This window comes from Nannobrachium achirus (genome assembly GCF_963921795.1).
Source record: "Nannobrachium achirus genome assembly, chromosome: 7".
NCBI lineage: Eukaryota > Metazoa > Chordata > Actinopteri > Myctophiformes > Myctophidae > Nannobrachium > Nannobrachium achirus.
In genome coordinates this window covers 47,647,204-47,662,809 of record NC_137816.1, presented here as the reverse complement: position 1 = coordinate 47,662,809, position 15,606 = coordinate 47,647,204, and the positions used below count along the sequence as shown (strand labels likewise).

At 44.2% G+C, this 15,606-nt stretch overlaps 2 protein-coding genes across 2 annotated transcripts in view; both read left to right on the top strand.

The window, feature by feature from the left end:
• Positions 1-15,606, top strand: part of LOC308288369 (protein kinase C-binding protein NELL1-like) — a gene marked incomplete at both ends in the record, with an annotated part of 330,259 nt that overhangs the window by 84,762 nt on the left and 229,891 nt on the right. Inside the window, one exon of the mRNA XM_080729790.1 lies at positions 13,255-13,351. Within this exon, the coding sequence (XP_080585916.1) occupies positions 13,255-13,351 (97 nt within the window). The remainder of the gene's footprint in view (positions 1-13,254; positions 13,352-15,606) is intronic.
• LOC308288036 (N-acetylgalactosamine kinase-like) lies at positions 346-1,713 on the top strand (the record flags this gene model as incomplete). The annotated part of the gene is made up of 1 exon (XM_080729380.1): positions 346-1,713. One exon carries the CDS (start codon positions 346-348, stop codon positions 1,711-1,713), a length of 1,368 nt encoding a protein of 455 aa, XP_080585506.1.

The following is a 15,606-nucleotide window of genomic DNA, read 5'->3' as shown; positions in this document are numbered from 1 at the left end:
ATAATCATAAACCAACCCGATACACCCATCTATTGGCAAGACCACAGGTAGTCGGACACGTCACTATGACAAAAAAATACCTGATACCTCAATGTGTTGTCATGGCATCAGGTGCAAACAAATCAGTCAGCTCCATATATGGGCACAAAAGGGGGCATGGCCGTATATGGGCATAAGACATCAGGAATTTAACTGATACAGAGATCTCTGACATCAGGGATCTCTATAAGCAATAGAATGCTGTGTGGAACTACAGATGACAGTCATCATTAGTCATCATTGTGTAATTCATCATACATTCATACTGTACATTTATCTTGTTAATCCATAAATCAAAACTAGAAAATGAACCCTCCGAAGTTAAAGGCTATGATTTCTGCTGATGAAAGGCTGCAGAAGTTGAAGAAAACGTTTGAAAACAAGTATGGGGAATCTCCGCTGTTCTATGCTTCTGCCCCGGGAAGAGTCAATCTAATAGGAGAACATATTGATTACTGTGGATACTCTGTTCTTCCCATGGCCATTGAGCAGAGCATCCTCGCAGCTGTCTCAGTCAACCAATCAGGGAACATCGAGCTAGCCAACACAAACCCCTTATACAAGGATTCTAGCGCGTCGTGTGCCGGTGACATCCATATAGACCGAGACAATCCACACTGGTTTCATTATTTCCTCTGTGGTGTGAAAGGCATTCAGGAATACTGTGGCCTGAGTGGTGTGGCCGGTATGCGCTGTGTGGTTGACGGAACCATTCCTCCCAGTTCTGGCCTGTCTAGCTCCAGTGCCTTGGTTTGCTGTGCAGGACTCGCTACAATGGAGGCAAATCACAAGCTCCTCTCTAAGGTTGAGCTGTCTGAGATTTGTGCCAAATGTGAACGCTATATCGGCACGGAGGGAGGGGGCATGGACCAATCCATGTCATTTCTGGCAGAGAAAGGAGCCGCAAAGCTGATCGAGTTCAACCCACTGCGGTCCACTGACGTCAGACTCCCCGACGATGCTGTGTTTGTGATTTCCAACTCCTGCGTGGAGATGAACAAGGCCACGTCTTCTCACTTCAACGTCCGTGTGGCGGAGTGTCGCATAGCCGCCAAGATGCTGGGGAAGGCCCGAGGCCTGGACTGTAGCGGGCTGTGGAAGCTGGCCCAGGTCCAGATGGAGCTCGACACGTCCCTGGACGAGATGCTGAGTCTGGTGGACGAGGTGTTGCACCCTGAGGCCTACAGCCGCGAGGAGGTCTGCGAGGCCCTGGGCGTCACCTCGCAGGAGCTCTGCTCCAAGCTGCTCAGTGCAAACACCCAGCACGTCACTCACTTCAAGCTGCACCAGCGAGCCAAGCATGTGTACAGCGAGGCAGCGCGGGTGCTGCGCTTTAAGAGCGTGTGCGAGTCTGGACGCGGCGATGCCGTCGAGGTGCTGGGAGAGCTGATGAATCAGAGCCACGGCAGCTGCAGGGATCTCTACGAGTGCAGCTGTCCACAGCTGGACCGGCTGGTGGACATATGTCTTCGGTCGGGGGCGGCGGGCTCCCGGCTGACTGGAGCAGGTTGGGGGGGCTGTGCGGTATCCGTGGTAACCAGGGATAAGGCGGAGTTGTTCTTACAGGCGGTGAAAGAAGCCTTCTACCTCGCAGACCCACGGAGGACCGCCGAGGTAAAACACTGTCTGTTTGTGTCTCAGCCAGGAGGAGGCGCTGCAATCTCTGTGGAGTGACGTGTGTCTGCATGCTCAATGGGTTTTTGGGTGTGTTTTCACATTCCTAAACATAGAGATGATGCTATTTAAAGATCAACACATCTTAACTTAATTGAAAGGGATCATATTCGTTGAAAGGGGGGATATGTTTTTAGTTGTCATATTTTCTCAAATTGTGCATTCCTTAAATTGACTTTTTTAATCAGTCTAAACAGTATAATATAGAAATGGTGCCATTGGCATAGCATTGATAAGATGGATTGTGAGCAGAGATCACAATCCATGTTAGTGCATATGCTCGTCATGCGGAAGGTTGAGTGGTTCAAACCCTGCCTAGTTCGACGTCAGCAAGGGGGAGAAGACGACAGCCACCTCATGGCCTCCCCTAAGTAACAAGAAATCTTGTGAAATAAAATGTAGCCAACCAATCATCAAGGGTGATGATACACAAAAGAAGAAGCAGAGATGACCGAGCCAAGTGATGTAGGACGCCACTTTGGAGGGAACGGGGGCATAAAAGAAAACATTGTAGGTCTAGGTTTGGTCAGTCAGTAGGATGGAGAACCACTTCAGTGCTGTCCCAGCGATGCCTAGGCCAGCAAGGGTGTCCAGGAGCAGCAGTAGTTCACTGAGTGAAATGCTGCTGGTCTAGCATGTAGTGCTTCTGTGACTGCAAGGAGTGCAGTTTCCGTGGAGCGGGCCGGTTTGAATCCTGACTGGTTGGGATCCAGCAGGTTGTTCTCTGAGAGATGGAGAGAAAGTTGGTTGGAAACAACGCGTTCAAGAGTTTGTGGAAAGAAAGGCAAGGAGTGATACCGGTCTGTAGTTCTTGGCATCCGTGGAGTTAAGAGTTGGTTTCTTGAGGAGCGACGTGACTCTGGCTGACTTGAAGACAGATGGGACACAGCCTGAAGTTACAGATGTGTTGATGATGGAGGTAATGAAGGGGAGCAGATCGGGTACAATGGTCTGGAGGATTGAGGAAGGGATGGGGTCAAATGGACAGGTTTTACATCTAGCGTTACTGCTGTGCTGTGTGCTGTGCTGAGTGGGGGTTGGGTAGGGGTGGGCAGGCCTGAGCAGGAGGCAGGGAGGAGCTGGGATGAGGGTGGGGCTCAATAGCGCAGTCCTCCCACTCAGGACAAGGTGGTACTGCAGCTGAAAATGCTCTGAAAGCCAGGCAGAAATGACAGGGGCTCTGTATTCAGGAGTGGTAATTTAGCCTCAAACCTTTTGAAAAACGTTTTTGGGACATAAATAATATGATGTTAACTAGAAATACTGTTCCTATGAAACAGTGTGGGCTCACATGGAACAACATGTATGGGCACAAAGATCTACCCAATGGGCACTACAACATAACTTCTACATTCAATCCCTCAGATCCCCTATATAAAGAACATACTACAAAAGATTTCATGTGGGTGGTGATGATTTCAGGTCACACTTGTTGGCGGTGATGTCACCAAGAACGCTGCTCCCTCGTTGGCTAAAGGCCCTGTCTTTGTACTGTCGGACAGTTTTTTGAGGAGAATAAACTTGACCTATCCACATGTTTCCACGAGAATTTACTGTAGCATTATCTGTGGGACACTTCCGGAGAACAGCTGACATACAAGCTCACGTCGCGTCGCAGATGCAACCGTTGTGAGCTTGTAGATCACACTCGGCTGCGGCGCCGGAAGCTGCCGCACACCTTCTGCGCAATGCACGATGGGACGTTGGAAAGTTGTGGATAATGTTTTGGTATAACATACTGGTCTCGCCTTTCAGCGAGCCCAAAGATTTCATGTGTATGTATTTATGTACTGTATATATCAGGTTGCACTTGTTGGTGGTGATGTCACCAAGAACGCTGCTCCCTCATTGGCTAAAGGCCCTGCTTTTGTACTGTCTGTAATTTCTTTGAGGAGAATGAACTTGACCTATAAAGTTTTGGTATAACATACTGGTCTCGTCTCCCACAATTTATTTTTAAATGCATGGTGTAGAACCTTTAAAAAGAGCATGTATAAACTAGAAATACTGTTCCTACGAAACAGTGTGGGCTCGCATGGAACACCATGTATGGGCACGAAGATCTACCCTCTGGCTGCTCCTCATTGGCTAAGGGCCCTGCCTTTGTACTGTCAGTAATTCTTTTGAGGAGAATAACCTTGGTCTATAAAGTTTTGGTATAACATACTGATATAACATACAGCCCACGTGTTGTTGTTATTTATATCAGGCCGCACTTGTTGGTGGTGATGTCACCAAGAACGCTGCTCCTCATTGGTTAAGGGCCCTGCCTTTGTACTGTCGGTAATTCTTTTGAGAAGAATAAGCAGCTTGACCTATACAGTTTTGGTATAACATACTGGTCTCAAATTTCAGCGAGCCCACAACTAGAAAGGTGTACTTGCACTGTCAGGAGTCGTGAGGAATCCACTGGGAAATGAATTCTGTCTCACCATTTTTGAAGCGGTGAAAACCGCTTCCTATGAGTGGCTTTGTGTGTATCACGCCCATATATGGTCATTTTAGTCCAGAATGAACAGGCTTTTTCAAAAACAGAATGTCCGTTTAATTACCATATATGGTGATCTCAGTCCAGAATGAACAGGGTTTTTCAAAAACACAATGTATGTCACCTCATGTCCATATATGGTCACTCCAGGCCAGAATGAGGTTTTTCCTGTCCTGTACGTGCAAAATATCAGTCCAGAATGAATAGGCCTTTTCAAAAAGCAAAATGTGTGTCCCATGTCCATATATGGTCATTTCAGTTCAGAATGAATAGGCTTTATCTGTCCTGTACGTCCAGAATATGTGTGCGGTGTCCCTCCCGGTCAGATGAATGGATACTTTGAGGATTGGTCAAGCTTCACATGATAATTTGGCCTTCAGGTTTTATCTGTCTTGTACATGCAATAGGTCTCACCTATTGCAGCAATGACAAATAGCCGCATAAGAGCAAAAGCAAAGGCACAATAAGAATATACAGATGCTAACAGAATGGTAAAAAGGAGCATTAAGGCAGACAAGAGTAAATACATTGAAAATCTAGCAGAAGTTGAAAAATTTAGTAGGCCACAAAGATAACAGAAACTGAAATAATTATAGAGGGATGCGGTTGACAAACAACTAAGAGACCAGCAAGCAGGACTTTTTATATATATTTTTAAAACCTATTATACCGGCTGTCATACCGGCTCTCCAGACAATTCTATACTAAGATTCACCGCTTCACTTCGAACCGAGGTTTGATTTTTATATTATATATTGTGATTTCAAGTGAAGCATGACCAATCCTGTCTGATCAGACATTATAATGTCCCAAGATATCTGGCCTTACAACCCTGCAAGGAGAGAAGGACAAAGCAAGCAGCAGTGGTGTAACAGCCTGAGGGACCGTCTGTAATGGCACTTGTAGACAGAGTTTTATAGAAAACTTGATGAGCTAAGCTCCTCATTTAGGCCTGTAGGCTACAACGTATTTAAAATGTGTATCCAATAGGCCTCTCTGCATAGCACTTTCTTCATAGTGTCATCATCTTGTAATGGAGATTTTTCAATATCCCTAGGCTGGATTCACACATAAAAAGCACGCTACCTTTGCTTTACCTGGGGGGAGGCAGGGGTAAAAAAGCTTCAATTAATTCCCTATGATAGTCACATGGTTTTTGAAGAGGCTGCCTGCTGCAGGGGAGGGGGAAGGGGAGAACGGCAGCCATAAAGCAGGCAGCCTCTTCAAAACCATGTGACTTCCATAGGGAATTAATTGAATCTTCTTTACCCCCCGCCTCCCCCCAGGTAAAGCAAAGGTATCGTGCTCTTTATGTGCGAGTCCAGCCCCAGAACCGCAAGGATGCCGGGGAGCCATGGTTGGCCTGGATATAATGCCTAGCCATGGCATATTCAAGCCAAGGTTGTCAGTGCGTATTGCAGTTTCATATTCATCAATTCTGAGCGATGCTCCTGGAAGGAGCTAAGCTCCAACATCTGGCTTTGTCCGGTTCCCAAAAAATATCCGGGCTCTGAAGCGTGGCCTACATCTGGCCTAGATATGACCTACATATTGGCACAAACGGCTCAAAGTTTGTTGTACACCCAGAGTCCCATTGGCCAAGCTTCGCAGGACGCGCTGTAATTTGCCAGCGGGAAGTTTAATGAAATTAACTCATAAATAGCACCGCTCACTTACACACTGGGTGTGATTTTTAAAGGTTGTTTGGCTTGGCCGACATCCTGGTTGAGTCCACATTAATTTTGTTACAACCGGGGCTCGTTGGCCATAAAGGAGGAAAAGTTTATAAACGTACACAGAGCAATATATTTATTTACAATATAAACAATAACTGAAACATAATAACTAATGGTAATATGATGAGGTGTGTTGGTCAGTGGAATTAGTAGTGTCAGTAATGTGTGGATGTGTGGACAGTGTAGTGTGGGGTGTTGAATGGTGCAAACCAAGGACCAACTAAACAAACTGATCGAAGTGCAAGACCGTCTCTCAGGCTACGACTTTGAAACAGAAAAGAGAGTGGTCAGAACAGGATCACTCTTTAAGACATGCCAGTGTTTTGTGATTGTGTGTATCTCTGGGCCATTCCAGTCTCTCCTCTCTCCTCTGAGTTTACATCAAACACAACAGGAAATCTCACAACCCCAACTCAATTATACAGTACAATCACAATGACAGGAATGCCCTTAATCCACCCCCTCCCTCTGTCTCTCTCTCTCATTCACATTCATACATTCCTGTGTCTAATTATTTTCTCTCTCTCCTCCTTTCATACTTAAAGTACACATTCTCCCTCTGTTTGTCTATCTTTTAACTCTATCTCATGTTAAAAATAATAGCTCAGCACTTTCTTTTGTTTGCCTTTCTGTCTCTATCTCATACCTGTCCTCTGTTTGTTTATCTTTGAACTCTCTCTCACTTTAATAATAATAATAACTCAACACTTTCTTTTGCCTTTCATATTTTCATCTCGCTCATACCCCATCCTCAGTCAAGTCCAGTCCAACCGTCTTTAAACTTTCATTTCATACTTCAGATTTGTTGTACACACAATGACTTGCAGATTACAAGCCTTTTGTACAATGGGAGTGAGTATCAGTCGCAGTGGCGGTTCTCCTTCGGGTCGTCTGCGACGCCTGTGCCGAATAGAAGTCGGTCGAACGGTTCTCGCTATACAAATGTGAATTACTGACGGGCATACACAGACATTCTGTTAATTTATTATAAGATAATGCTTCAATTAATGCCAGGGGGCTCAGAGAAATGAAGCTTAGTGTTAGTTTATGCAGGACACGCGAGTCTCGCCAGCCTCAGCTGTCGGTCAGATCCTTTCCTCATTCACAGATCTTCTGATCATTGCATCACACTGTCATAATCCAATCAGAGCTCACACTCAGTAAGGGAGGTTCCTTTAACCCTGCAAGGCCCAGCGATGCTTTTTGGCAACATCTTTTAAATCATTTAAAAATATATATATATAATTAGTTTTCCTGTTCTTTTTTCACATAACATCACCATTAAATCCTATTGTTTAGTATTACAATGCCATTGGTCACGATATTTGCATATAAATACCCCCCACAGAGGCTGACATTCACACCTCCCAGAGAAGTTGAAATTCCAGCATCTGGACGAACAACATCTCACTTTTTAACTGAAGCTATTCCTCACTAAAACATAAGTAAAATGCCTGTAATATTTTTTTTCGTGATCATTAGAATGTCCAGAACACGTGCATATGTTAATATTGTGAAAAATATCCCCAAAATGCAAATTAGAGCATGATTTATGATTTATGGCTATAAAACCTTAGAAAAACATTATTAATTTTTTAACATTACATTTTCCTGTGATTAGGACCCCTACAACACCATCTGATTTCTTTTTTTTTTTTTTTTTTTTGGCCAGTAGAAATTAATTCGGGTCTTGCAGGGTTAAATACAGTTTGCATTCACTATGGCCCTGCTCGTCTTGGATCTGAAGCCTCAGATTTGCTGCTGCTTGGCTGCCTCCTCCTCCACCCCAGCCTCCACCTTTTGATGTATGGAGCCAGAACAGTCTCATAATTCACAAATGCGTACCTCCAGTTTTGTAATTTTTGAAATTTTGTGTTTCCACATTTTGAACTCACATGCCCAGATTTGAAACTCACAAGGTCAGATTCTTGTGTATTTTGTATCTGTGATTTGTATCTGTGTTTTGTATTTGTGTTTTGTATCTGTGATTTGTATTTGTGATTTGTATTTGTGTTTTGTATTTGTGATTTGTATCTGTGATTTGTATCTGTGATTTGTATTATTATTTGTTATTTGCATCTCTGATTTTTATCTGTGATTCAAATCCACAAAATACAAATCCACAAAACACAAATCACAGATACAAATCACAGATACAAATCACAAATACAAAACACAAACACAAAACACAGATACAAATCACAGATACAAATTACAAATACAAAACACAAATACAAATCACAAATACAAATCACAGATACAAAACACAAATACAAATCACAAATACAAAACACAGACACAAAACACAGACACAAAACACAGATACAAATCACAAATACAAAACACAAACACAAAACACAAATACAAATCACAAATACACATCATATAAATCCACAGATCATGCAGGTCTGCTGTGAGGATTTTTTTTCCGCCACTAGGGGGAGCTGTTTTGCGGTGGATCTGTTTTACAGTGGATCTGTTTTGCAGTGACTTTATGAGACTCAGTCTGACGGTTGAGTGACAGGCCTCCCAGACCCAGTTGTTGCCATGTCTGCTTATTATAAGCGACTTTATTATTACCATTATTATTATTAATATTAATAGTAATTCTTCATCTCCAGAGGCGAGGGGCCAGCGGCCGACCGAGGGGCCTCTGGAGTCGGGGTCTGACCACCCGGGGACCCCCTGGAGCCCTGGGGACCCCCAGCGGACCCCCTGCTATCTAGTCCCATGTATTTAAAAAATGTTCGGCTCTACAATGGTTTCAATGGGAGGGCCGACATTTTTTGGGGGAAATCCGGGACTTAACCCGCACGGACACCCTCCAGGGGGCCCAGGGACCCCCGCAAAATTATAGCGCCGCCTAGCGGCGGCGCGCCGCAACTGCAGCGCACATAAACTTCCATAACTCGGGCTAGGAGCGACCGTTCGAGACGGGACCGGTACCCACACGTCCGGCTCGGGTCCCCGGAGCCGGCCGTGCCACTGCGCCGCCTGGCGGCCGACGCCAAACAGGAAGTGCCTCTATATCTCATGAACCGTTTGTCGTACAGACGCGTGGGTGGCGTCATATGACTTGATTAAGAGTCCTTGACCTTAATTGGTGCAACAGGAAGTGCCCTTCGCCAAACAGGAAGTGCCTCTATATCTCATGAACCGTTTGCCGTACAGACGCGTGGGTTGCGTCATATGAATTGATTAGGAGTCCTTGACCTTAATTGGTGCAACAGGAAGTGCCCTTCGCCAAACAGGAAGTGCCTCTATATCTCATGAACCGTTTGCCGTACAGACGCGTGGGTGGCCTCATATTACTTGATTAGGAGTCCTTGACCTTAATTGGTGCAACAGGAAGTGCCCTTCGCCAAACAGGAAGTGCCTCTGTATCTCATGAACCGTTTGTCGTACAGACGCGTGGGTGGCCTCATATTACTTGATTAGGAGTCCTTGACCTTAATTGGTGCAACAGGAAGTGCCCTTCGCCAAACAGGAAGTGCCTCTGTATCTCATGAACCGTTTGTCGTACAGACGCGTGGGTGGCCTCATATTACTTGATTAGGAGTCCTTGACCTTAATTGGTGCAACAGGAAGTTCCCTTCGCCAAACAGGAAGTGCCTCTGTATCTCATGAACCGTTTGTCGTACAGACGCGTGGGTGGCCTCATATTACTTGATTAGGAGTCCTTGACCTTAATTGGTGCAACAGGAAGTGCCCTTCGTCAAACAGGAAGTGCCCTTTGCCAAACAAAAAGTACCTCTATACCTCATGAACCGTTTGTCGTACACGTGTGGGTGGTGTCATATGACTTGATTAAGAGTCCTTCAGCAATGATGACCGGGCCCTCGCAGCTCTACCCACGTCAAAAGGGGCAGCAGCCATCAGAAGAGATGCAGGGCTAGTTAAACCAATTAAGCTGAAGGACTCTTAATCAAGTCATATGACACCACCCAAACATGTATGACAAACGGTTCATGAGATATAGAGGTACTTCCTGTTTTGCAAAGGGCACTTCCTGTTGCACCAATTAATGTCAAGGACTCCTAATCAAGTAATATGAGGCCACCCACGCGTCTGTACGACAAACGGTTCATGATATATAGAGGCACTTCCTGTTTGGCGAAGGGCACTTCCTGTTGCACCAATTAAGGTCAAGGACTCCTAATCAAGTAATATGAGGCCACCCACGCGTCTGTACGACAAACGGTTCATGAGATACAGAGGCACTTCCTGTTTGGCGAAGGGCACTTCCTGTTGCACCAATTAAGGTCAAGGACTCCTAATCAAGTAATATGAGGCCACCCACGCGTCTGTACGACAAACGGTTCATGAGATACAGAGGCACTTCCTTTTTGGCGAAGGGCACTTCCTGTTGCACCAATTAAGGTCAAGGACTCCTAATCAAGTAATATGAGGCCACCCACGCGTCTGTACGACAAACGGTTCATGAGATATAGAGGCACTTCCTGTTTGGCGAAGGACACTTCCTGTTGCACCAATTAAGGTCAAGGACTCCTAATCAAGTCATATGACGCAACCCACGCGTCTGTACGGCAAACGGTTCATGAGATATAGAGGCACTTCCTGTTTGGCGAAGGACACTTCCTGTTGCACCAATTAAGGTCAAGGACTCCTAATCAAGTCATATGACGCAACCCACGCGTCTGTACGGCAAACGGTTCATGAGATATAGAGGCACTTCCTGTTTGGCGAAGGGCACTTCCTGTTGCACCAATTAAGGTCAAGGACTCTTAATCAAGTCATATGACGCCACCCACGCGTCTGTACGACAAACGGTTCATGAGATATAGAGGCACTTCCTGTTTGGCGTCGGCCGCCAGGCGGCGCAGTGGCAAGGCCGGCTCCGGGGCCCCGAGCCGGACGTGTGGGTACCGGTCCCGTCTCGAACGGTCGCTCCTAGCCCGAGTTATGGAAGTTTATGTGCGCTGCAGTGGCGGCGCTATAATTTTGCGGGGGTCCCTGGGCCCCCTGGAGGGTGTCCGTGCGGGTTAAGTCCCGGATTTCCCCCAAAAAATGTCGGCCCTCCCATTGAAACCATTGTAGAGCCGAACATTTTTTAAATACATGGGACTAGATAGCAGGGGGTCCGCTGGGGGTCCCCAGGGCTCCAGGGGGTCCCCGGGTGGTCAGACCCCGACTCCAGAGGCCCCTCGGTCGGCCGCCGGCCCCTCGCCTCTGGAGATGAAGAATTACTATTAATATTAATAATAATAATGGTAATAATAAAGTCGCTTATAATAAGCAGACATGGCAACAACTGGGTCTGGGAGGCCTGTCACTCAACCGTCAGACTGAGTCTCATAAAGTCACTGCAAAACAGATCCACTGTAAAACAGATCCACTGCAAAACAGCTCCCCCTAGTGGCGGAAAAAAAATCCTCACAGCAGACCTGCATGATCTGTGGATTTATATGATGTGTATTTGTGATTTGTATTTGTGTTTTGTGTTTGTGTTTTGTATTTGTGATTTGTATCTGTGTTTTGTGTCTGTGTTTTGTGTCTGTGTTTTGTATTTGTGATTTGTATTTGTGTTTTGTGTTTGTGTTTTGTATTTGTGATTTGTATCTGTGATTTGTATCTGTGATTTGTGTTTTGTGGATTTGTATTTTGTGGATTTGAATCACAGATAAAAATCAGAGATGCAAATAACAAATAATAATACAAATCACAGATACAAATCACAGATACAAATCACAAATACAAAACACAAATACAAATCACAAATACAAATCACAGATACAAAACACAAATACAAAACACAGATACAAATCACAGATACAAAATACACAAGAATCTGACCTTGTGAGTTTCAAATCTGGGCATGTGAGTTCAAAATGTGGAAACACAAAATTTCAAAAATTACAAAACTGGAGGTACGCATTTGTGAATTATGAGACTGTTCTGGCTCCATATTGATGTGTCTGGTATATAGGCTCAAATACTTGTGATTTCATGTCTGCTAATTCAAGCTAATATGTCAATGTATTGCTATTGTACTACTATTGTATCCCTATGGGTGTTTTTGCTTAAAGTTCCCTGATTTTGCTTAGCAGGCATGCATGTACAAATTTCTCCGAACATCTCTGAACGTTGAGCCCTTTAACGCCGAGTTTAACTTTATTCCATTTGTTGCAATAAATGGTTAAATCTACTTTGACGTGAGTGTTCCTGGCTAAACTGGGGTTATGTAACCTAAAGTTTATTTTTTTCACTCGGATATTCCCCGTTTCCCAGTCACAGTGCAACACCAAACTTAAATTACTGAAGCTTTCCAGAGAATGAACAAAAGCCCCTCCAGTAAATATCCAAATGGTAAAGACTACAAACACAGAGTTCATACCGTTGCATACCTCAATGAACTTTCTAATTAAATCCTGCTGGGTCCTCCAAGAGAAGTTTGAAAATGTCAAGCGTAGTCAGATGTAGCTCTAGCAGTCCAGTCTCATTTGTCAGACTAGACATTAATCCGATACTGGAGGACAAATTCCTTCAATCTGACTTGATGGTCAGAGACATTGTTGAAAGCTTTTTGTTGACATCCTCTCTTGCTCTCTTTGCATCCAAACACTTTCTGTCACCCACCTGATGCACTTTTGCGTTGATGGATGGCAATGTCTTTCTGTTTAGAGGACCTGTGTTCACACAAAGCTTTACCACAGAGACCTAAAGTAAACCTGACAGCAATACTGAATACACAATTCTGGGCCCTGGGTACAAGGATTCACTGAGGGCCCCTCATGAATGTTCTTCATAGGGGGAGGGGGTTTAACCCATTTAGACTGGGAACACATTATTGCGCATTATTTTGTGCTTTAACTATTGAAAAATAGCAGATAACAAGCTCACAGCGCGGCACTCGGTGCGAGCTTGTAGATCTGCTATTTTTGAAAAAATCTATGTTTCTATGTGAGCACTTGGTGCTCAAACCTTTTCATGTGAAGGACCCCGAAAATGATGTAATATTTTGTTCCAGGGACCCCCAGAAGCAAAATTTGAGTTACAAATGTTCGTTTAAAGAATACATATTTTGAAATAATTTGCACACATTTTCACGACTTTTCAAAAATAGCAGATCTACAAGTTCGCTGTGAGCTTGTACTATCTGCTATTTCTCAATAGCTAAATTATAAAATAATTAAGGCCCCTCCACCTTGGGCCCTAGTAACTCAGTCACTGTGACACCCCTGGCCGTGAGAGAGGATATTCTAACACTGCATTCTCTCCCTCTCTCTCTCTCTCTCTCTCTCTCTCTCTCTCTCTCTCTCTCTCTCTCTCTCTCTCTCTTTTCATTGCTGTTGGCAGGATTTATGAGCGTGTGATTGACCCCCCCCAGATGGAGCTGACCCCCGGCAGTGGGGTCTGGTTGGGGCAGCATGGCCACAAACATGGGCTCTTCAAGGTAAGACGCTGCGCTCCGCATTCTCTCTGCCACTCTCTCGCTCAAGCACACTCCAACTCACTTGACCACATCAAAGGTTGCTTTGCATAATGTCATTGCCACAGACCTGCAGACTGGAGAGAGTGGCCAGAAAACCTGACCCTAACTGACTGGCTGGCTGGCTGGCTGGCTGACTGACTGACTACAGTTAGCTAGTTATTTTCCAAAATCATGGTATACATCTTTCTTCCCTTAACTGGCAAAGCCATTAAAAGCTTGTCTATTTTTAATCGCTGCTCATTTCTTCAATCTGCCATCTTTGACCCACCGTAGCAATAAAACATGCATGAAATAATTATTTCACATGCTTCTATATATAATGTTTTCCCCTTTTCTTTTTCATGTCAATTTCTCAATTTACTGTGTAATTCTCACACCGTGTTACCCTGCTAGACACTTCCTTGACCTACATTGCACAAATCTGCATCTGACATTTGCATGTGTCATTTTTAAGTTTACTTAAGTAGTCTAGTCTAGCATCCCATATGTATTTTATAAATATGCATGTATTCACTGTGCTGTACATCCATGTTTATACATACACAGTCTGCACTATTACACAGTCAAATCAACAGTGTTAATTTATCCATTAGAACTTTTGGGGGATTTGGGATTTGACTGTGCATGTACAATGTCTTTTAATGATTCATGTTGAGTAACTTGCACCAACAGCAAAACCAATTCCTTGCATAAAGCTCTTACTCAATCACACACAGAGATTGGACAAACTGCCCATCCAACCAACTACCCACATGGCGGCGATACTCATGTGAAGTTTGAAGTCGATTGCTTGGAGTTTCATGAAATATTCTGCAGTGGACACTAGGGCATTCATGAATAGTGATTTTTAGTATTCGAATTATTCAACCTCAAAGTATTCGAATAGTCGAATATTCGACAGAACTGGCCAAACGGCCAAGCTGTCAAATATTAAGTAAGCAAGAGGCGAGGCGTTGTGAGCATTCTAGATCGGCTATTTTCACAATATTTATCTGCGGAACGGAGTCACATTAAATGTAATACCTACAATTCCAAGTGCTTGTCAGGGTGGGGGTCCCCAGTTCAAATATGTTTATTTTGGGGGTCACGGCCTAAAAAGGTTTGAGAACCCCTGGTATAGAGCATTTAGAGATTCATCCACCAGGGGTATTGACAACTCATTCTTATGACTTCCTATCTAGCCAAGCTTTATAAACTAGGCTATATATTTTTTTAAGAGAAAACAATAATACAAAAAAAGAAAACAAGCGAATAGTGACTTTGATATTCAAATATTTGGTGAATGCCCTAGTGGACACATGGACAGACATACAAGCATTTCACATGGTGCAATGCATGGTTGGTTTGAAGTCTATCGGCCATACGGTTCTTGAGATATGCGGGTGAGACACACACAGACAGATGCACAGAGATTCTGTGCATTTATAGATCGATTAAAAACATGGCAGCTGAGACAGATGCTGTGGAATTGCGCAGGCTCATGTGAAGCGAATTAGGAGCGAATAAGGATATACTTACTTCACACTCACGCACAGACCCAGCTGGTACAAGCTCCACTGCCAAGTGACAGACGTGCTTCGGCGCTTGTCATAACGCTGAATATAACACCTGTTGCGCAATGTATCGGAGGCGCCTTTCTAAAATACAATCCTCACAGCAGTGGTTCTCAAAGTGGGGACCCCTAGGGGTCCTTGAAGGGGTCCCCAACAAAATGTATGAATATAGCATCAATATAAATTCACCTTGTATACATCGCCTATTTGAAATTAGACGATCTACAAGCTCACAGCGTGTCGTAATGCGACGCGTTAGATTTCCAGGACTTATGCACACTTCTTGACAATTGCTTTTGTTCGTGTGTGCACTAACAATGCTTATTTGAATATTAAATTCTGATTAATAACAGACTGTTCCTCTGCCTCTGTTATGTTGCTATGACAGCATAAGCTTGTAAAGCAGATAAAATCAATATTTTGTGTTGCTTTCATTCATACATAGTCATGAACCACTGAGGTAATATATAGTGAGCTGTGGTAATTATTATTGGACAATGGATGTCCCTTACCTGTACATAGTTAGAGAATCAAAACAATTGTTGGAGTGCCTTTGTTAGAGAGGGTGAACCTTTAAATAAAGGTTATGATGATGAGGCTGGCACTGCCTGTGGCACTTACTCCAACTTCACACTTATACTGGAAATTGCTCAGAATAAAAGT